Source organism: Phoenix dactylifera, chromosome 1, assembly GCF_009389715.1.
Source record: "Phoenix dactylifera cultivar Barhee BC4 chromosome 1, palm_55x_up_171113_PBpolish2nd_filt_p, whole genome shotgun sequence".
In the NCBI taxonomy this organism is placed as follows: domain Eukaryota; kingdom Viridiplantae; phylum Streptophyta; class Magnoliopsida; order Arecales; family Arecaceae; genus Phoenix; species Phoenix dactylifera.
In genome coordinates this window covers 25,232,900-25,255,600 of record NC_052392.1, presented here as the reverse complement: position 1 = coordinate 25,255,600, position 22,701 = coordinate 25,232,900, and the positions used below count along the sequence as shown (strand labels likewise).

At 45.8% G+C, this 22,701-nt stretch overlaps 1 protein-coding gene across 1 annotated transcript; it reads right to left on the bottom strand.

Annotated features, from left to right (window-relative positions):
- Window positions 1-10,470: 10,470 nt before the first annotated feature.
- On the bottom strand, window positions 10,471-17,147 carry LOC103717145 (probable galactinol--sucrose galactosyltransferase 1). The gene is made up of 13 exons (XM_008805425.4): window positions 16,687-17,147; window positions 15,677-15,936; window positions 15,405-15,495; window positions 14,336-14,384; window positions 14,155-14,246; window positions 13,953-14,060; window positions 13,693-13,827; window positions 13,118-13,528; window positions 12,886-13,027; window positions 12,718-12,785; window positions 12,503-12,637; window positions 12,191-12,408; window positions 10,471-12,041 (listed from the first exon to the last, which is right to left on the bottom strand). Exons 1-13 carry the CDS (start codon window positions 16,875-16,877, stop codon window positions 11,665-11,667), a joined length of 2,277 nt encoding a protein of 758 aa, XP_008803647.1. The 5' UTR covers window positions 16,878-17,147; the 3' UTR covers window positions 10,471-11,664.
- Between the last annotated feature and the right edge of the window lie 5,554 nt (window positions 17,148-22,701).

Genomic DNA, 22,701 nt, shown 5'->3' with positions numbered 1-22,701 from the left:
ATTCGTGGCCGGGACCACTTTCTCAGCTGGACGTCGGAGTTTACTTAGAAGAGCCGAGTTGGGCCCTACTTTATGAAGTCTTAGTACGGATTGCGGAGACTTGACGAACAGAGCAGGCATGATGAAGTTGGGAGGTCGGTCTTAAGCCGACCCAGCGAAGAAGCCCGGCTTTGGGGCAAAATAAGACTCCAACATTGGACGAGATCCCGCTCGGCAATATGTAGATAAAATTTGACAAAGAGGGCGTCTAGTTGGGTGTACCTCTTGCATTCTCGGGGTCATGCTTCGCATGGTGGAGTAGGTCGCTTCCCTTCCTCGTCGACCTCCAGAGTCATTTTTGACTTGTAAAAGGGGCTCGGGCTTCCCATGGACCCGGCGACTCCTGCCGGAGTTGAGAGGATCTGGGGAGGCTCTGTTGATTTATAGCCCTTTTTGAGATCGAGGGGGCTTAGGACCCTATGGTCGGACCTCGGAGCGCTTCAACCTTGGTCGAGGGATCTCACGTCAGGTCGGCGGGTTCGTGGACGCTTTGCTGACCTGTGATACCTCCCGAGGTTGAGGGAGTCTGGTTCTCTACGGTCGACCCTCGGGGCATCCCGACCTTAGTCGAGGGATCGTTCGTCAGGTCAGCTGGTCTGGGCACGCTTTACCGACCGGCGACGCTTCCCGAGGTCGAGGGAGTCTGGTTCTCTACGGTCGACCCTCGGGGCATCCCGACCTTAGTCGAGGGATCGCTCGCTTCGGGGATCGGGGATCGTCGACCACTCCCGGGGGTCCACTTTGTGGCGCCCCGGGTGGAGCCACCCTTTCCACCCCTCACGGCGCCTTTCCGAGGTCGAGGGAGTCTGGTTCTCTACGGTCGACCCTCGGGGCATCCCGACCTTAGTCGAGGGATCGTTCGTCAGGTCAGCTGGTCTGGGCACGCTCTACCGACCGGCGACGCTTCCCGAGGTCGAGGGAGTCTGGTTCTCTACGGTCGACCCTCGGGGCATCCCGACCTTAGTCGAGGGATCGCTCGCTTCGGGGATCGGGGATCGTCGACCGCTCCCGGGGGTCCACTTTGTGGCGCCCCGGGTGGAGCCACCCTTTCCACCCCTCACGGCGCCTTCCCGAGGTCGAGGGAGTCTGGTTCTCTACGGTCGACCCTCGGGGCATCCCGACCTTAGTCGAGGGATCGTTCGTCAGGTCGGCTGGTCTGGGCACGCTCTACCGACCGGCGACGCTTCCCGAGGTCGAGAGAGTCTGGTTCTCTACGGTCGACCCTCGGGGCATCCCGACCTTAGTCGAGGGATCGCTCGCTTCGGAGATCGGGGATCGTCGACCGCTCCCGGGGGTCCACTTTGTGGCGCCCCGGGTGGAGCCACCCTTTCCACCCCTCACGGCGCCTTCCCGAGGTCGAGGGAGTCTGGTTCTCTACGGTCGACCCTCGGGGCATCCCGACCTTAGTCGAGGAGGCGCTACGGGGGGCCGCGAAGGTACTACCCCGTTGTTGGTGTTGAGCGCCACGGGGGACTGCGAAGGTACTACCCCGTCTTCCCGAAGCGTCGAGGGGTCTGGGCACGCACTGTCGACACTCGGGGCATCTTGACCTTAGTCGAGGAATCTTGCACCAGTCGACGTTTCACCGTCCTGCGATTCTTCCCGAGGTCGAGGGAGTTTGGGACTCTACGGTCGAGCCTCGAGGCATCCCGATTTTGGCCGGGGAATCTGAGGATCACAGACGACCCAATATTAGAAGAGGATTACAGTCATCAAAATGAGAGAAATATTTGCAGAAAAAGGAGCTGAGTCCATTATCCTGATTATCTTGAACCCCTTGGGGTTTCACTGGTAGTACATCCGTAAATTCTCGGAGTTCCAGCTTCGTGGGATCAGAGTCCCTTCCAGGGACTTCAATTTGTACGCCCCTGGCCGTTGTACCCGGACGATTTGATACGGTCCTTCCCAGTTTGGGGCGAGCTTTCCTTGCTCGGTTGGTTGAGAAGCCTCGGCTTTCCTGAGGACGAGGTCCCCTACTTTGAAGAGCTTGGGCTTAACTCTGGAGTTGTAGTATTGGGCCGTTCGCTGTTGATATCTCGCCATGCGCACCCGGGCGACCTCTCTTGTCTCTTCGACGAGGTCCAAATTGCTCCTGAGCTGGGAGGAATTGGTATCGGGGTCGTAATGCTCCACCCTCGGAGAAGGCAAGCCGATCTCCAATGGGATGACGGCCTCAGTGCCGTATGCTAGGTTGAAGGGGGTCTCTCCCGTGGGCAGTCGGAACGTGGTCCGGTACGCCCAAAGGACATTGTACAAGTCCTCGACCCACTGTCCTTTGGACCGATCAAGCCTAGCTTTGAGTCCCTGCAAAATAGTTCGGTTAGTTACCTCAGTTTCCCCGTTTGTCTGGGGATGGGCAACCGAGGTGAAGCGATGATCAATGCCGAGCTCAGAGCAAAACTCCCTGAAATGAATATTGTCAAATTGTCGACCATTGTCAGATATAAGGATACGGGGTAGTCCGAATCGGCAGATTATAGACTTCTACACGAAGTCCCGCATCTTTTGCTCGGTGATCCGGGCAACAGGTTCGGCCTCGACCCATTTGGTGAAGTAGTCGATGGAGACGACTAGGAACTTTCTCGGTCCGGTGGCCAGGGGAAAGGGCCCCAGGATGTCGATCCCCCATTGGGCAAACGGCCAGGGGGCGATGATGGAGGTCAGCAGAGCTGAAGGTCGGCGCTGAATATTGGCGTTTCGTTGGCACCGATCGCACTTGCGGACGAAATCTGTTGCGTCCTTCTAGAGTGTGGGCCAGTAGTATCCCTGCCGCAGGATCTTATGGGCCAAGGCTCGACCCCCAGGTGATTTCCGCAGATTCCTTCATGGACCTCTCGGAGGGCGTAGTTCGCCTCGGAGGGGCGGAGACATCTGAGAAGGGGAGAAGTAAATGATTGTCGATAGAGTTTATTCTCGTACAAGACATACCGGGGAGCCTGGCGCTTGATTCGGCGAGCCTCTGTCTCGTCATGAGGTAGAGTTCCGTCCTGAAGATAGCAGAAGAGCCCGTCGATCCAGCTTGGCTCAGAGTCGATGCACATAGTGGGCTCGGGTTCCTCCGTGCTGGGGACCCGAAGATACTCGAGCGCTATTCCCTTGGGAAGCTCGCTCATGCGGGAGGTGGCCAGTTTGGATAGCTGGTCTGCCCTGAGGTTTTCCGCTCTGGGAATATACTGAATATTGAAAGAATTCAGGGCAGATGTGAGTTCCCGCACCTTTTGGAGATACTTTTGCATGGATGGCTCTTTAGCTTCAAAATCTCCTTGGACCTGGTTCACCACCAGCTGGGAGTCGCTGAAGGCCGTCAGGTCTCCCACTTTTAGTTCTTTCGCCAGCTTGAGCCCGGCGATGAGAGCCTCATACTCGGCCTCATTGTTCGAGGCCGGGAACTCGAGGCGCAGAGCTTGCTCGGCCACCACTCCATCTGGACTGGTGAGGATAAGTCCGGCCCCGCTGCCCCCCGGGGTCGAAGACCCATCCGAGTGCAGGACCCATGGCTGCTTCGGGGTCTCCTCCACGGACTCAGATGGCGGCTCGGGGTCGTCCGGAAGGGTGCACTCCACGATGAAGTCGGCGAGTATCTGAGCTTTGACAGCCGGCCTGGGCCGATATTCTAGGTCGAATTCCCCGAGCTCGACCGCCCATTTGGCGATCCTCCCCGCACGATCCGACCTCTGCAATATCTGCTTCATAGGCTGGTCGGTTAATATAGCTATCGTGTGGGCTTGGAAGTAAGGCCTGAGTCTCCGAGCCGAGATGATGAGAGCGAAGATGGTCTTCTCAAGTTTAGAATATCGGGTCTCAGCATCCCTGAGGACCCGGCTGGTGTAATAGACCGGCTTTTGGAGCTTGTCTTCTTCCCGGACGAGGACCGAGCTTACTGCAGCTGGGGAGACGGCCAGATATAAGTAAAGAATTTCGCCCTTCTGGGGCTTGGTGAGCAGCGGGGGAGAGGCCAGAAGTTTCCGAAGCTCTTCAAAGGCTTGCTGGCATTCTTCTGTCCACCGGAAGTCTTTCGGCCGTTTGAGGCTCTTGAAGAAGGGGAGGCAACGCTCGGCTGATCGAGAAACAAACCTTCCCAGGGCGGCTACCCGCCCCGCGAGCCGCTGCACCTCCTTAACTGTCTTTGGAGGCGACATCTCTTGCAGTGCCCGGATTTTCTCCGGGTTGGCTTCAATTCCGCGTTGGGTCGAAACCCAGGAACTTGCCCGAGGTGACTCCGAACGCGCACTTCGCCGGATTGAGTTTCATTTGGTATTTTCTGAGCTTGGCGAATGTCTCGTTGAGATCGGCTATGTGGTGTTCCGCCGCTTGGCTCTTTACCAGCATGTCGTCCACATAGACTTCCATGTTCCGGCCGATCTGGTCTTTAAAGATTTGGCTGACCAGTCTCTGATAGGTGGCCCCAGCGTTTTTCAGGCCAAAGGGCATCACCTTGTAGCAGTAGGTGCCCTTGTCGGTGATGAAGGCCGTCTTCTCCTCGTCTTCTGGCGCCATTCGGATTTGGTTGTATCCTGAAAAGGCGTCCATAAAAGTTAGCAGTTGGTGTCCTGAAGTGGAGTCGACGAGCTGGTCGATGCTCGGGAGAGGGAAGCTGTCTTTTGGGCAGGCCTTGTTCAGGTCGGTGTAGTCCACGCACATACGCCATTTTCCGTTGGCCTTCTTTATGAGGACTACGTTGGCGAGCCAATCCGGGTAGGAGACCTCCCGGATGAAGCCGGCTCCGAGGAGTTTGTCCACCTCCTCGGCCGCAGCTCGTTGTCGCTCAGGGGCGGAGCCTCTTTTCTTCTGCTTTACAGGCCTGCTGGTTGGCCTCACCTGGAGTCGGTGGACCATGACCTCGGGGTCAATTCCTGGCACGTCCGCGGGCGACCAGGCGAAGACGTCAGCGTTGTCCCGCAGGAAGCTGACGAGGCGATTCCTCTCATGGGCGCCGAGGCCGGAGCCAACCTGCACGGTTAGCTCGGAAAAATTTTCTTGTAGTGGGATTTGAATAAGGAGCTCACCGGGCTCTACTTGCTTCTTCCAGAGAGTGTCCCTCGCATCGAGGGTTTCTATGGGCAGTGAAGGGCCCATCGGGCGGTCTGGTGCCTCGGCTGGTTGCTTTACTGTGTGGGCCGCCATGTAGCATTGCTTGGCGACCAGTTGGTCTCCGCGGACCTCGCCCACTCCTTGGCCGGTGGGGAACCGCATGAGCAAATGGCGAGTTGAAACCACGGCTCGAAGGGCGTTTAACCCTGGGCGCCCAAGGATGGCGTTGTAGACCGAGGGCAGACGGACCACCAGGAAGTCCATCCTCACAGTGTTCTCCCGGGGGGCGAGGCCAACTGTGACAAGGAAGCTAGCCTCACCTTCAACCGGGACCGCATCTCCGGTAAACCCGACCAGCGGGGCATTGATTCTCCGGAGGTGTCCTTCTGTCAACCCCATTTTTTGGTAGGCATGGTAGTACAAAATGTTGGCTGAGCTTCCATTGTCAACTAGGACACGCTTTACATCAAACCTATTTACAATCATTGAGATGACCACAGCGTCATCGTGAGGGGTCTCGACCCCTTCTAAGTCCTCGTCCGAGAACGAGATGACTTCATCAGTGCGTGGGCGCTTCGGGGGTGCTCCCTGGGCGGCTGTTCCTGCCGAGGTCCGCCCAATCATGTTGATGGTGCCGGCGATAGGCCTGTTGCCGCCAGGATTTTCGGTTGGTGCGACATTCTCCGCCGGCCTCCTTTCCTCATGTCGGTTCCTCACGAACCGGTTCAGTACTCCCCGTCTGATGAGCGCTTCTATCTCGTCCCGGAGTTGGAAGCAGTCCTCCGTGTCGTGCCCGCGATCTCGGTGGAAGCGGCAGTACTTCCTGGAGTTTCGGGAAAATCCCGTGTCTCGCATAGGAGGCGGGGGTCGGAAGAAGTCCCGACCCTCAATTTCCATCAGGATCTCGGCCCGAGGAGCATTGACGGGTGTATAGTTCTCGTACCTCGCCTGGTACGTCCGGGGCCGTGGTGGAGACCTCGGACGAGGAGGTGTCCTCTGCTGAGGTCGCCCCTGCTGACGGGGCGGGCTCCTCAGTCTGGGGAGATTCTTCTCTCGGCGGGGAGACCGGCTCCTTTGTCGACCGCGCTCCTCGCGGCGCTTCTTCCGCTTCTTCGAGGTGGGCTCGATTGCCCCCCGCCTGGAGGCGACTGCCTCCTCGGCCTTGGCGTACTTCCGGGCTCGGGCCAGCATTTCGGTGAAGTCGGCCGGGAAGCTCTTCTCGATGGAGAAGAGGAATCGGTAGGAGCGGACCCCAGTCTTCAGGGCCGACATAGCTATCGACTGGTCTAGCTCGCGAACCTCCCATGTGGCGGCGGTAAAGCGGTCCAGGTACTCTTTGAGGGACTCCCCCTCCTTCTGCTTGATGTCCAGGAGGGAGTCTGATGTCCGTCGCTGGCGCCGGCTGGCAGCAAAGTTGGTGGCGAACTGCCTGCCGAGCTGCTCAAAAGAGGACACCGTGTTCGGCTTCAGACCAGAGAACCAAAGCCGAGCGGTCCCTCGGAGGGTTGCTGGGAAGGCCTTGCAGAGTATGGCCTCCGAGGACCCTTGTAGGGCCATGAGGGCCCGATAACTCTCCAAGTGGTCGAGGGGGTCGGTGATTCCGCTGTAGGGCTCCACCTGGGGCATTTTGAACCTTGCGGGAACTGGCTCATCCTCGATCTGGCGGGAGAAGGGGGACTTGGTAGTGAACTCAAAGTCCCCTTCCTGTCTTGCCTTCTTGCTGTGGAGTGCCGCAATCTGGCGCTCCAGATGCTCGACTTTTCAGTCGAGCTCCCCCACCCGTGGGATTGTCGCTGTGGTATGCGCCAGCTCACGGTGATCCGGGGCTGACTCCGCCTCAGAAAGTTGGGGTCTCCGGTCGAAACCTTCTCCCGGTAACTCTCTCCGGGGAGAAGCTCGTTCTCCATTGTTGGCTCTGGAGGAGCCATGCAAATTTTGGCTGGGGAGAACCGGGCCGTTGGGGAGACACTCCGGCGGGGCCTGGGCCTGCGAGGGAAGTGCCGGTAAAGCCTCCACGCGCCGCAGGCCCTGAACGGCGGCGGCCAGGGCCTGGACTTGCTGTGCCAGGGCATTGAACTGTTCCGGCTGGACCTGAGGAGCTGGGTCAGCCGGAGTTGGAGAATTCTGGACGGAGTGTCCAGGACTTTGCGGGGGACGCCGGGAGACGTTAGAGGCTCCCTTACTTCTCAACTTCATGACTGCTACTCGGGCCCTTCCTCTAGCGCCAACTGTTGCTGGAAATTGGACCCGGGGGCAATCTTCGGTCGAGGAGAGGGAGCGACTGTTAGTCCTCACGGCGGGGCGGCGGTCTGTCGGCGGGCGGCGTCCTGCGTCCGGGGCGATCGGAGAGAAGGAACAGCAGGTCCTCGCAGCGGGGCGACGATCCGTTGGCTGGCGGCGTCCTCCGTCCGGGTGCCTGCATACGAACCGGTGGCCGGGTTCTCCGGCGCCGGCCCTCCGACGCTCAAGTCAGGGAGGGGGCAAATAGTGGGGAGAAGGAGATAAACAGTGATTTTTGGGTGTATGAATGTTCCAATCCCCTCTTGAGAGGCCAAGGCTCCCTTTTATATGCGGGGGTCGGTTTACCTGTGATGTAACAGGGCGAGGCCGTAGTACGGCTTGGCATGTTGTTCAGGTCGGCGCTCGGTCAGGCGAATCATCGCGCTGATGTCGGCGGTATGGCCGAGATCAGAGACTTATCATAGTCGACTAGACCCTGCTGGGTCGATTTGCCGTGGAGAGCTGGGGGTCCGTAGATGTCAGGAGCCATGCGCATTTATTGTGGAGTAAGTCGGAGATCCGCATTTATTATGGAGTAAGCCGGAGATCCGCATTTATTGTTGAGTGTGCCGGAAGATTACAGCGGCCATGCGCAATAAATGCCGGAGGGGTGTTAGAGTACGGTCCTCGGACATCGGGGTTTCTCTTAGGTCGGAGGTTTCGGGGTCGGTCGTCTTGTGGCCGAGCGTTCCGAGGTCGGACGCTGACTTCGGCTGTCCGGGGTCGGAGGTTGTACGGCTTCTTAGAGGCATTTATGTCATTTGGGGGGAAACTTTATTCCCCCCAACAAAGATCATGATAGCATAACCAACATTACCACTAGGCGCTGCTGAAAGTTTCCTCAGTATTTAAACATAAATCCGGCCAATGCCAGAGAGCTTGGATATTCCCATTGTTTCCTGCAGACAGGATTATTGTCCATTAATTCATTGCAACAATATGGATTAAAGGATTCTAACGCATGGAAATCTTGTCCCGCCAATAGATTCTAAAACAATACTGATTAAAAGGTATTCATATTTGCCAAAAGAAAAGGGGTATTCGCTGCGCATGGCTTTGGCTGAAAAGGCTTGGAATTGGAGGTGGGAGGGGGCAATACATGCAGAGTTTATAGGTATTCTGAGGAGTGATAGTTTATATGGAAGTGTTTGTGTGAGAACCCGTGCGGGCGTGTGTTTAGTCCCACATCGGTTATTCGCTGGGTAAATCTTGGGTACTTATACAGAATTAAGGAATTCAAATAATACCTTCCGGCTAGCCATTTTGGGTGAGGTCCTGGGTTGTTACAGTTTGTGTGAAGGACGGACGGGAGTATATTCCGACTTCAGTTCGGCGTGAAGTTGCCCCTATTCCTACGAGGGCTTCACAATTTTCTAAACACTGTAAGAAACCATTCCTTCTTGGTTCTTTCCCATGCCTACTTGGATTTAGGTATTTGGATTAAATTAATCTGACCATGGAAATCCAAATCCAATCACGGCGAGGGTGAAAGCTGCTCATTCACCGTTACACATCTACCTAAACTGCTTCAAGATGACCCAAAATATCCAGAAAGGCGATGCAGTAGACTGGATATTTGCTCATGTTACTAACCAGACTGAATTTTTTTTTAATTTTTTTTTATAACAACCCAAGATCTTATAAAAAAAACTAATCAGAAGGTATTATTTGGAATTAGAGAACACTGCAACACGAGTTCATGGAGACTGATCATAGGCCGATCGTGATGCTTGTGATTAGATTTGAATAGATGTGAATTCTTAGCTTGACGAGGATGTCGATTTGAATGAGAGGAGTACGTGAAGACCCATGTGGGCGTATATTTAGTCCGACATTAAATATTCGTCGAGAAAATTTTGAGTACTTATATAGGACTAAAGAACTCAAAAATTATCTTCTAGTAGCTTTTTTGAATGAGGTCCCGGGTTGTTACATTCTCTCTCATGTCCCTATCTTAGAGATCTCTCGTTCTCTAATTCTAATGGATGTATATACGCTAGAATAGTATAACATTTCTGCCCCACCAAAAAATCCAAATCTAATGCGATTACGAACTTTTGTTTCCTTTTGATCTAAAATACAATGAGAGTTCATAATTGATCCTAAATATATAATCTATGGTGTAATTAGGCCGTATCAATAACCTAGTTTTGCGTTCTCGAGTTAACCTGCCCATATTCCATCCCTACAGTTTGCCATTGGGTATGAGTCTGGTCCACTAGGATGCACAAGCAAAACTTTGTGGTGACATTGGTGATACAATTGAAACTTTGAGGTTTGTAAATAAAGCATGATCTGCATGTCAGTAAATTTTTCGACTGCATCACAGGTCTATTGGACGCACACGTTTCCCAGTTTGATTGATAGGACGACCAGCAGCTGCTTCACCCAGCGATTTCTGACCTCCCTGCCGTTGGATGAATTCTGAGGTAATTTCAGGGTGCAACCTCCCTGAAAACTGAAGAACTTCGGAATACATTGCCGATTTGTGCTCGTGATTACCAGCTACTTTGATGGCTAGTAACTAGACAGGTGCTAAATCTATGCGACTGTTGATGAAGGATGAGACACATCCAGATAAAAAGCTACTTGTTGAACCATGCAGAACCTACAAACTTGCAGTTCACTTTCTGCCTGCGTGCATGGATTTGCGACATACCTCGCCTTACTAACAGAACTGATCCGAGGGAAGGTGTGCCTAACATGGCATGCTTACATGTATTTAACATCCTTATGCCATCAAAGAAGACCAACATCAAGCTTCTGCAATGATAAGAGCCTCTATGTTCTCATTCTCATCTTTCTTTGGCTAAAATCACAGGCTGGAGTCATAGTACCTTCAATTATTTGTAGACCATGGTTGGAACTGGCTTTATGGATAGTTTTAAGCTAACTGCATTCCACATTGGGGTTCAAAGGTGTAAATGAAAAAAGGACACTGCAACTTTCGCCTCTAGCATAAATTAGCTAGCACAGCCCAAGCCACATCTGTTTACATATATTAGAAGCAATACTGTGAGGGCTCATACTTGCACCTCTAGCAAAATACATGAAGCAAACTCATGCAAACATGGTGAGGGCATCCTTCCCAATTACAGAAGAGCAAGCTTTTCCTCCTTATGGAAAACCAAGGCAAGATGGTATGTGATGACCATCTCTAGATCCTTTCATAAGTGAAAGATGAATGAACATATACTGATTTAAAGAGGTAATCAATACAGAAATGATTTTGAGAAGTAGCTTCTTTAATGGAGATCACAACCATTTATGCAGTCACAGCAAGGGAGATACAACCACATGTTTGCAGATCCCAGATGTTTGAAATGTTCATTTGGTGATTTGAGATGACACATCAGGATGGATAAACCACAAAGACTGCAGTCTGGCACAGCTTAAGGAGGCCGAAAAGAAGCAGCTATTTTCATGCCACGTACAAAGAACTCAGATTCTGTAGGGATGCTAAAGTTGCAAGCAACCACAAATTCCAAATTATAACCCTCCTTGAATTTCAACTGCGTCATTTCTTTTAGTACCCTTGGAAGCTCTCCTAGATTTGAACTGCACAATTTTTACCTTTTTGTTTCCTTCTTCAAACCAGTTATTGCCTTGCAAAGGTAGTGACTTTTATTTCTGCTCTTCTTCACATTGAGTGACAGAAAATACCAAAAATTCAAGGATGATATCTTGCATCATGCTTGATCCGCTATTCTATGTGCAATGCAAGAAAAGTTATATCTGAAGGCAAGGACATATCCAAAACTTTCAGGCAGAACAGAAGATTCTGACCTTAGTCAAGAAAGCAAATCCTTTCACTGCATATATGAAGTCTAACATTTCATAGAGCTTCTGTTCAACTACTCCATGAAACCTTGCAACAATGTTTAGCAAGGTAGTCAAAATGCCTTGCAACATGTTTTTCACAAGGCAGCGAAATCGTAAAATCTTGCAGTGGATTGACATCATGAACTCCAATAATTTACAGCTCTACGGTTAAATTCCACAGGTATAATTCTCGCTGTGGAATCCCCAAAAGGAATGTAACCAAATCTTTCAGGCAATGCAAAGAAAGTTATATCTGAAGGCAAGGACATATCCAAATCTCAGGCAGAACAGAAGATTCTGACCTTGGTCAAGAAAGCAAATCCTTTCACTGCATATATGAAGTCTAACATTTCATAGAGCTTCTGTTCAACTACTCCATGAAACCTTGCAACAATGTTTAGCAAGGTAGTCGAAAGGCCTTGCAACATGTTTTTCACAAGGCAGTGAAATCGTTAAATCTTGCAGTGGATTGACATCATGAACTCCAATAATTTACAGCTCTACAGTTAAATTCCACAGGTATAATTCTCGCTGTGGATTCCCCAAAAGGAATGTAACCAAACCACACCCCTCATCATAGGTGAACTCTACTGCATCTGAATCAACCGTTATTCTCTTGGGCCTGATTGATGAGTAGGCCCCAAACATGCCAGAACCGTGTACCCTGGCTTCTATTTTTGCACTCTTCATGGACTCATATCTTAGCTCCTTGATGGCTCCACCAGAATTGAACATCCTGATCAGACCAATGGGAGCAAAAGAGGCTCCATTGGACAATTCCTTGACTGGAACAACTGTGAAGACTTCATACTCATGGACTTTCAACGTCACGGGTATGGATGCATTCTTCGGCAGGTAAGTTACCTCTCCTGCAGCAGATGTTGAAGCAATTTAGATTTTAGATAACAAAAATGAAAACACCTAAGGTAGATTTGCGTATGGAGCTTATATCTATTACGACGTATTTTCAAATATAATAAAGAAACATGGTAATGTACTGAAATCATCAAAGACAGACCTCCTGAATGAGAATACACAATTGCATCGCCATTCCAGCCATCATCAGCAATCCTTGGAAGATAATCCACATCCTTGGATCGGATAACTCCAGTGACTGTGCCTGGTTGTTCATCATGAATCAAGTTTGTCTTTCCAATTTTGCACCAGCCAGCTCCTTGACAATTGAAGACCCCAATTACTCCGGAGTAGTCATTCAAATTCCATATCTTCAGAAGACTGCAATGCCAACAAGCATCGGTTTGTCAGAAGACATGCCATCAGCAAGCATCTAAAGTAGAACAGGGAAAAGAGGAAAAAATATAATGCTCACCTCTTACCATCCCTCGCAGGATCTGAGAACAAGCAGTCTCTTGTGGGTCTGCCAGGGAGTTTGGCTCTCAAGATAGATCCATCAGGAAGCACAAGCTTCTTCAACAAATTGAAGTCATGTTTACCTGGTTTATCACTGTATAAAACAATTCTTACATGAGAGAACCATCCTGATACCTCTCCAAAAGACGAAAAACAATTACCTACTTGAGCTACCTGACATATATGGCACAGCCACCAATTGCACGTGCCGCCCCATGATATTCAGCCATTGGGTGGAGGCTCTGGGTGGAGAACATTAACAACACAAATCACCCATCAGGTGTACCAAACTATGGTATAGCAGTTTAGAACATGTAATAAAGGGAGTTTTGCTTTGCTTACATGGAACATATCCCAATCAGGTTGCATAAATTCTCCAAGAAAAACAGAATTATATGCAACAGATGCTATATGAATTGTGTGGGATGCTGGATCTTTTGGCCAGAAATCATCGGAGGCCCTCACAACAGCAGTCCTCTTTGAGCTATACCCAGACACATTAGATCAAACTTCAAAATACTTAGCCCTTTCAACCTTAAGAAGAATGAAAGATGAGAGATAAAAAATCTAATACCTGTACAAGTTGTCAGTATTGTGGCTCATGCAAGATATAATTCCATTGTCTGGGAAATTCCTGGCAATTGAAGCCTCCAAAGCTTGGTGGTACTTTCTGGCAAGTTGTACTCTACCACCATGGCCAGCACCAAGGGTTTCCAGAATGTTCTGCACATCTACTTTGACTCCATCAATCCCAGCAGATGCAAGATATGAATGGAGTTCATTGTAGAAAGTGTACACTTTCTCTGGGTTCACGAGGCCAAGGCCATTGGTTGTTATGCTGTTCAAACAATCACAATGTTCATTTGACTGAACCCCTGGTGATGAAATGGGGTATTGCATCTTGGACTCGTAATGTTCCATTCCAGTAACACCTGGCTTTACACCACCCCAGTACCCGGTGATTGCGTGCCAGACATATACATATCTGGAAGCAAAAAGGTGAGTTTAGTTTGACAGAAGAATAGACAGGTATAGCAAATTTTGAGTTATTTTGACAGAAGAATAGACAAGTATAACAAATTTTGACCACTTGCAACCTAAACAACCACAAGCATTGCGGCCATCCGAAAAATTTTAAAGACGACTTACTTTAGGTCATGTTTTTCCTTGATTTCAGTGACAATGTGAGCAAATCCATTTGCAGGATCTTCATCTCGGCGACCCTCTTTGCCATTTTTCTGGAATTTGTGGTTTTCTTTGATATGGGTTAGCCTGTTTGCAAAGCTGGAAAAAAAATGACAGACAAAAACTTAATCACCAGCCATTATCTAGAAAGTAAAGAAAAAAAAATCAATGAGAATATTTAAAAGTTAGGGCCCAAAATAAAAGGGTGTTAAACAAGCACTTACTTTGCTGCATTATCTGCTATGGAAGCGATACCAGTAGCATCCATAGCCACAGATTGCCAACCATCATCAATTATGACAAATTTTGGGGGAACTCCACCTTTCTCTAAGCTGGTGAAAAAGGAATGCACATTAGAGTATTATTCAAGTATTATATAACACTTGACACAAACCAATGAAATGCATAGAAGGAATATATAAGCACCTTTCTAATCCCTGTTTAACCCCCACAGCAGTCACATTAGTATAAAAGGCATCCCATGTGCACCAGCCAAACCAATTTAACATATCTGGCATCTGCCAAAAGGAACATGATTATGGATTTAATTCAAACCAACTCAAAAATATAATAGATATATCAAAAGAAACTAGAATAATGAACATACTTTCTTCTTTTCCCGGTGAGAGAAAGTCTGTACATGCCTCTCAACAGTCCTGCGAAAATTCAAAGTAAAAAAATTCATTAAAACATACGCTCTGATAATTTGTATACATCCAGTGATGGACATAGGAAATCCATATATTACCATAATAACAACTGCTAGAAAGCATTGTTTTATGAAAATTTTGCAAATAACTCAAATTGAAAGCAGCATAATTGATTCATAAGTACACCATCTTTTATAAAGAAGCAAATACATTTAAACCATGGAGAGAACTTCAACTTCAATAAATATTTTACTTATATCCCAATTCTAGGAATGCCGGATGCTACAAACAAATATCAAAACCTTCCTATAACGTACTACTTTCATTTTATTTTGTGAAAGCAGGTATATATAAAGGTATTTGCCAGTTTCACAACAAAATTCCAAATCATGGTGTTGAAGTAGTTATAAGCTTTGACAAGAATATCAAACTGAAAACTAAAGCCTTGGCGTTTCTTTTTTCTTTTTATTTATTTATTTATTTTTTATTTTGAGAAAAGGAAGAACCAAGGGTTCCACCTTCTTCATTAACTGAAACCTACACATCTCAATTGCAGGAACAGTTAAAAAGTATCTGACGGGTATTGAGCAGCTTTTTTTCTTATTTTATTTTCTTTGACCTGTAAATAAGAGAAATTATTCAATATGATATATGAATAGTACAAAGACTTTATCTAATTTGCCTTCTTATACAACATGTCAGATTTTTTTTCCTGGAGCCATAAACAATATGTTAGATATTGAACAATTTTTCACAGAACTACCATAAAATCTAGCAACAAGATTATTGACAGTAGATACGTTCGGCTTGTAGTAACAAACCCATAAGGTATAGATAGAGATCAGAAGGCTTCGACACATTATTTTAAAAAAGAATTCTTACATAATTCAGTGCATGAATAAGATAAAAACGTTGAAAAAGCAATTCAATTTCGCAGTATGGTAGGAAAAAAAAATTCAAGCAAGTGTAAACCAAAGTACAGTGATGAATGGTAAAAAGACAGGAAGAGTAAATTAAACTACTTACTTTACCGCGTCTTCAATGACCTCAAATGGGTCTGATCCGGCTCCCACAAAAACTAAATGGGTTCCTTCAAATGCTTCAACAGCTGGATCACCTGAAAGGTAAGCCTCTGATAAGTATATGCATATCAATCAAGTGATACATAATAAAAATAACCTGAAAAACCATCTTAAAAAAAAGAGTCTCCCTTTCTTCTCTCTTTTTTTTTTTTTTGAAAGAAACCAAAGTTCTCTTTTTTTTCCAAAGAGAGAAAGAAAAATATGTTCATTTATTACCACTCTCCAAACAAATTTCTAGTTCATCATTTGCGTTTCCCTGAAGAACTGCCCGGAAGGCTCCCTCAAGGATTGGCAAGAAGACAGTATAGACAGCAGATTGCCCCACCCCATCTTCACTTCCCTCCCCAAAGTGAGAACCATCGCTTCCCTCGACGATCAGGAACTGGGTCTCGAAGGGGATGTCTCGGCCGAACGAACCCATCCTCTGAGTCATCCACCACAGCTTGAATCGGAATGTACACAAGAACCGTAAATCCCTGCAATCCGATAGAATGGTGAAAACACATCCAAAATTTCTCAAAAAATAGTGCACTCAGATCATTAATTCTTTTAGTAACTGAAATTAAAATGACATTTTAAAAGGGAAATCCACTGTACAACTCCTAAACTATAGGAAAGCATGCAACTTGAGCATTTATGGGCAGGAAAGGGGAAAATATATGATCATTATTTGAAGAAACAGAAGAAGACTAAAAGTCGACAAGCGAATCTTTTTCCACAAAAATCAACGGGAAAAAGATACTTTCCCAAAAGGATTGTACGTCAACTTAATACTACAATCAGAAAAAATGGATTTTGGTTGGTACTCCCTTCTATTTACCTTCAAACAAAAGACAAGAAAAAAAATCACTGGAAAGAGCAAAATATTTCTCTTTTTTTTAAGAAACGAAAGAACAAAATATTTCACCTAGAAATACATCTACCATCGACATGATCAAATAAAAAAACCAAAAAAGAAAAAAAAATGAGGGCAAAGGAAACGGGAAGAAATCCATCGAACCATGGTAGACTGACTTTAAAGAACCGGATAGATATCGTAAAACAAAAAAGATCTTTTAATGGAAGAAATACTCTTTTAAAGAAAAAAAGAACAAAAGACGATTAAACCATAATCCAAACAAAAAAAGAAACTCGTATAAACAGGAGAAAAATGTATGAAGCATAAAAGGACAAAAAAAAAAAGAAGAAAAAACAGGGAGAGAAGAAGAAAGAACGAAAAGACTTACTGAAGCTTTCCGACAGGGAAAACATTGCGACTCCCAGCGCGATCGGATCTGACGCCGATGAAAGCCCCGTTCATCATCCCATTCCCGCATGCCGGCGTCAAGAAGACGTTGCCATGAACATCCGACAAGATCTTGGTGCCCAGCACCATCAAATTCCCATCCGCAATCGATATCCCCGCCCCTACCGTCATCTTCTCCGCCCAAACTACTTGTAAAAAAATCAACCCAAAAAATCCCCTCCAAATAAGACCCAGTGATACCCCCAGAACCCCGCTAAAACCCGCAAAAGAAAGAGGCAACAAATCACAGATGAGAGGAGGACGAGGGTCTCAATGGATCTGACAGACCCAAGAAAACACTCAATGCGATCCGACCAGAGCCAGGGGGCCCTTTAAATCGGACTCCTCCCCTCCCCACCATTGCCGAGGCATGGACGGGAGGGAAGGCAAACGGTCCGTTTCATTGCACTTTCGTCACAGGTGGGTGGGTCTAAAGCAATTGCACTGCTGACGTGGAAACACAATATCTGGCTCTTCAATTGGCGCAGCGACCGCCGGAGGAAAAAGATCTTCCAACCTAAGATGACGTGGCTGTCAACGCCGCGCACACTCGACGTGGGATTACGTCGACGAGCCGCTATCGTCCGCGTCGGACCATACGTGGCGTCACCGATGTCGGTTCCGAAATCGCGTGCGAGGGGCCTGCGGATGGAGCGATAGTGAAATGACTGGATTACCCCTTGCTTTGTGGATCCAATTTTTTAACAAAAATGCTCTTAATGGATAAGAAATAAAAACGAAAGCTGAGCTAGGTTACTGGTAGTTCGACATTTTAGTGCTTACATATTTGAAATTGTATTTGGCAAACATTCTATACGACTATACATCTATGGATGCATTGTACATGGCATGCATTATACGAGATGTGAAGAGTATACTTTAATTTTGTTCATTTGAATGTATGGTCTTTTTGTTTTAAAAGCTAATGAGTATAAGATTGCTCAGGAGTAAATTGTTTTCGAATTGCAAAGCGAAAAAAAGAATATCAAGGATGTGAAAGGAATGGATACTAACATAAGTTAATGTCACTTGTGATTTAGTCAAGTAACTATAGACAATCATTAAGAATAAATCAAACAACAAACTACTTTGAATGTGATGATACATACGTTGATATTGATTGAGCACATATTAGTAATCTTAAACAATATAGATAGGACAAAAAGCAGGTTTCAATTTAATTTCAAGATGATCTTGACTAGCTCAACTAAATTCTTGGGATTGCCCAACGATAATGCATGGTTTTTTCCTAGATACACATATGTAGTCTCTTTTGGCATCATTCTCACATATCAATGAATCGCATGCAATATCAACTGTTGTTAATTATTCCCATAAATATGAATTAAATTTTTATTGTTTTCTTTCGTGTCTCTTTTAGCACTTTATTATCATTAGTCTTCTTGTGGATTATTCACATATTCATACAATATAAAAACTATTAACCTTGTCCTTGTATAAAGTTTATTTGGGGGTGTATTGGCATGCAAAGAAATAACTCAAACATGTTGAATTTATGTTTAATAATATATTATTTATTTATATTTGATTAAATAAGTTTCTACTTAGGCTACGAATAATAGAACTATCTCTTCCTCCATTCTTTTTTCCCCCTTCTTTTTGTTTGGTTGGATTGGGGTGAGGTGCTACAAACCTTATTCATTGACTTATTATATGGTCTGATATAAATACTCAATTTACGTCTAAATAAGCATTTTAACAAATAAATTCTCAATCACTATATAAAAAAAAAAAAATCCATGTATCCATGTAGCATTTATTAATTTTACATTTTTAGCTGTTCAATTAGATAAGTATTGTAGCTAAGTTCATGTAGCATTTATTTTTAGTGATAGTGGTTCTATTCAAGGTTCAATATATTTGCAGTAAGAGAAGTTTACCCAACGCATGAACATTCAGGAGGTGATTATTAGGAAGCAGCAAAGGTAAAAAAATAAAACAATATAAATAAGAAGGGTAAAGTTGTCTCTCTACAAGGCTGAGGGCATTTTGGTTAATCAAAGAAATTAATGATTAGATTGCGTGAGCTGGTCTTGTTAAATCACCATAAAATACATGAAAATTCCTTGTCGGTCCTTATCATTTTACGTGACGGGCGACCTGCCTTGCCATAGAACTGACGGCAATGACACGTCCCTCCGAGCGCGGCCGACTTCACGTTACTTGCGCCGCTAAAAGTCTGTCTTAGCTCCCGAAAAATCCGTGCTGATGCCTTCACCGGCGAAATCTAGGGCCGGGCCTTGAAATGCTTGTGAAATGAGTGACAAAGGCTGTTGAAGTTGTGACTTGTGACCTCGCATGATGGCCAAACAGCTGAAATTAAGCGACTGTAATCCTAAATTTAATTGTGATCACGAGAGGAAGGATGGACGATATTGGAAGGAGGGATCCATCGATCGTTTGCTTGAAAAAATTTAGAAACTTGCCGGAGACTATTGCTATTACTACCATCTTTTGAGATTTCGGATATTTATAAAGAAATGAACCATACTGTTGATTGGATGACATCGTATATGGTAAATCATATAAAAATCTACTCTTTAGATGTCTTTACCTGTTTTTCTATCCAGTTTTCTAATATTTTATTTTTTTATTTCTACGGATATATCTTTTTTCAGTTAATTTAAATCATCCAATTTATATATATATATATATACACACCTTAGAAAATATGGATAAAAAAAAAAAAATGCCTATCCATCCTGGCCCACCATAATTTTGGGAGGATGCAAAGAAGAATAAATAGAGCATGTAAGGGGTGAATTTCTAAGTTGATAAAATTATCTCTCAATAATTTTTTGACGAACAAATAAGTGGTCCATGCCCCACTTTTTTTTATCAAAAGATAGTTTAGTAAAATGTCATATAAATATTATCCATCCTTCTTTTATTCCTCCTATACCAAATAGAGGAGAGCATCATTCTCATCTTTTTTTCTATATTTTACTAAACATATGGCTCTCATTCATCCTCCTTCCAATTCATCCTTCTTACCAAACATGATGAGGATAGATGAATATGATTCCACTCATAATTTTCTAGCTAGAAAATATAAAATATAAAAGTGATGTAAATAGAGAAAAGAAAAGATTGTTCAAAGATTCTAGAGAAAATTAAGAGTTCTCTCTTTTTCTCATCTTAGTAAGAAGGAGGAGGAAAGCCACGCGATTGCAAGCTCGAGTGAGAGAAGGCGATGACAAGATCAAGTGGCAAGCTCAATGATGAAGGAAGGGTGAGGACTTGGCAAAGGAGGTCGGGGTGGAACGAAAGGAGGAAGGCCATGCAAGGAGGAGTGGGGGGGGGGGGAGCTAGGTCATCACAAGGGTGGGAGGCTTGGTCGTTGCCAAGGGCAGAGTTGGAGGAAGAGGAAGGGAAGATGAGATAGTTGGGTCATCTCAACGGTGAAGGAGGAGGAGCGGTTTGAGTGCTGGAAGAAGCCAAAGAGAAGGAATGGAGGCATACGGGTTCTAATTGGACGGTTCTTGGGAATTTCTGGTATCAAAAACTATAGCTGGAATCGGCTGAAGAGGCTACATTACATCACATTTGAAAATCAAAGGACCTAATTAGAGATTTTTAAACTATAAAGACCATGCAAAAAAAGTAAAACTTAGAGAATTAAAAACATAATTATAATATATGCATGGATGATGACGTGACATACACTTAGCGATTGAGCATTTTTTAGCAGAAAATTTCATAGCACATGCCACATCATCACCAATTGGCCATGTAATCTTCTATCTAAATTGTTTCTACCATGTAATTGGCCATGTGATCATCAGTTAATGTCAGCTGAGATTTCTAGTGAGAGAAAATGGCCGGAATTAGGGGAAATAACAACATTAAAATAGTTGCAAAATAATAGAGATTAAGAGCTTTTTGAAATTTAGAAACTTTTTAAAAACTGACCTAAACTAGGAGGACATTAAGCATAACTGACCTTTTTCTATTTTTTCTTTTTTTGGGTATTGAATAAGATCTTATACTCATGAGAAATAGAAACCTCTCTTTTGAAGCCATATGATTATACTTTCATATTAGAAAATAAAAGGATTTATTTGGTTTTCTTATTTAAGAAAGAGTTTTGGTGGATGTCAAAAATTTATTGAGAGGAAGGAATTTTGGGTTGAGCACAATCATTTGTTGGAAAAATAGGGAATTCAATAGAGCAAATTACAATTCAAAGCACTTAATGTTAATATTAACCTAGGTATCAACCAATAAATAATGTCCCCTACATACAATGCAGTGAATTCTCTTTGAAGGGTGAGCTTTGTGTGTAATAACAAGCTCATCTTTATAGAAGCATCATTCGACAATTCAACATCTCATAACCTTTTCAAGAAAGTTTTTAGCCTAAGCAAATGAATAGATCCATTGGCCATTAATTTAATTCAATTTCTTGAGCCACTAAGACACTCCAAACGAAACACCCATAGTCTACTCTATGTGTATCATTCAAGGATCTTCAAGCTCATGCCCATGTTGAACATAACAACAGTCATGTTGCATGGTCGAAGTGACACATGTGATGATCAAGGGTGGATTGGAGTAAATCAACAACAATCCTAACAAGGGTATAGATTGCCGATGCAGTTCCATGCAATCGCACATTTGTACCAACAGTAGAGCTTGTTAGTGTGTAGGCTGATGCAATCAAACACCTTCAGGCTGGTGTCCTTGAGTGGAAGGGGACTTGAAGACTACTGTCCAATGGATCAAGAGAGAGGGAACCACTTATCACCCATACTTGTCTAACATCCACCATGTATGGTCTGCCGGATAATTCTCAAGGCCTCTCATCTTTGAGGGGAGAACCAAAATGGTAGATAAGCGTAGCAAATAATATTTGTCTATATGAGATGTCACACCAGCCTTTGAATTCGATATTCTGATTACTCTATGGATGTTCCCATCAAGGAACATGTTGATGCTTACGGCTACATTTTTGAAAGCTTGGGTATGTTGGAGAGAGAGATTATAGGATTTTCTCAATAAGCATGTTTCTATTGTCTCAGTTGCTTCAGAAAGTATCACTCGATTCAATGAATGGTCCAATTTGTGCAATCATAATTTTCTTGTTGGATCAGGATCAAGAATATTAGAACAAAGTTATCAGATGTCTGATGGGGTACAAATCCAAATCATTTGTCTTCTTCGAGTTACAGCAATTAGATATGTGTTTCTCCTTGAAGAATAGCTAAAATACGCACTGATGATGATCAGATGTCTAATGCTTCAACACCAAAATTTTTCAGACTTCAATTGGTGCCCCATTGATTACTGTTTTATAGTTTAATCAATGCATTGGACGCCAGTAATTACAAACCTCGTGTTTTCCACTAATCTGATTAATGGAGCATTTTAAGAAAGAGTTAAATATGGGTTTTAACGACGCATTTTTGCCGACACTTGTTCCATGCCGACCAGCAAAAATGCGACCTACCGCCAAAAATAGCCGACGCTTGTAAAAAGCGTCGGCTAATTATGACGCTTATTAGCGTCGTCGTAGATTTGGGATAAGACGACGCTTATGCGCGTCGTTGAAAACCAAATCTCATCAAAAAACTCGCGGCCACCCCCCTTCTCCCTCTATTTTCGATCGATCAAGCCCTAATAGAGCTAGCCGACCCTTGTGCCCTCCTCCTCCCTCATCTCCGGCGCCGACCCTTGTCCCGTCCTTCACCCTCCTCTGCGGCGCTCTCCTCCTCCCTCCTCTGCGGCGCCGATCGACCGGCCGACCCATCCCCCTCCGCCCGAGAAAGTGATACTGCCCCATTCCCATCCTCTCCGGCACCGAGCGACCTCCTCTAGTCCTCCCTCCTCTGCGGCGCAACCTCCTCTCCTCCTCCCTCCTCTGCGGTGCCAACCAGCCGACCCCATCCCCCTCCTCTCGTCCCTCCTCCATGTTTTATGACACGATCTTTTAGAG

Coding starts and splice junctions, on each gene's coding strand:
- LOC103717145 (XM_008805425.4), bottom strand. CDS start 16,877: ATGACGGTAGGGGCGGGGATATCGATTGCGGATGGGAATTTGATGGTG. Junction 14,247..14,335: donor CTCACCGGGAAAAGAAGAAA/GTATGTTCATTA, acceptor TCCTTTTGGCAG/ATGCCAGATATGTTAAATTG. Junction 13,028..13,117: donor AATACTGACAACTTGTACAG/GTATTAGATTTT, acceptor GTCTGGGTATAG/CTCAAAGAGGACTGCTGTTG.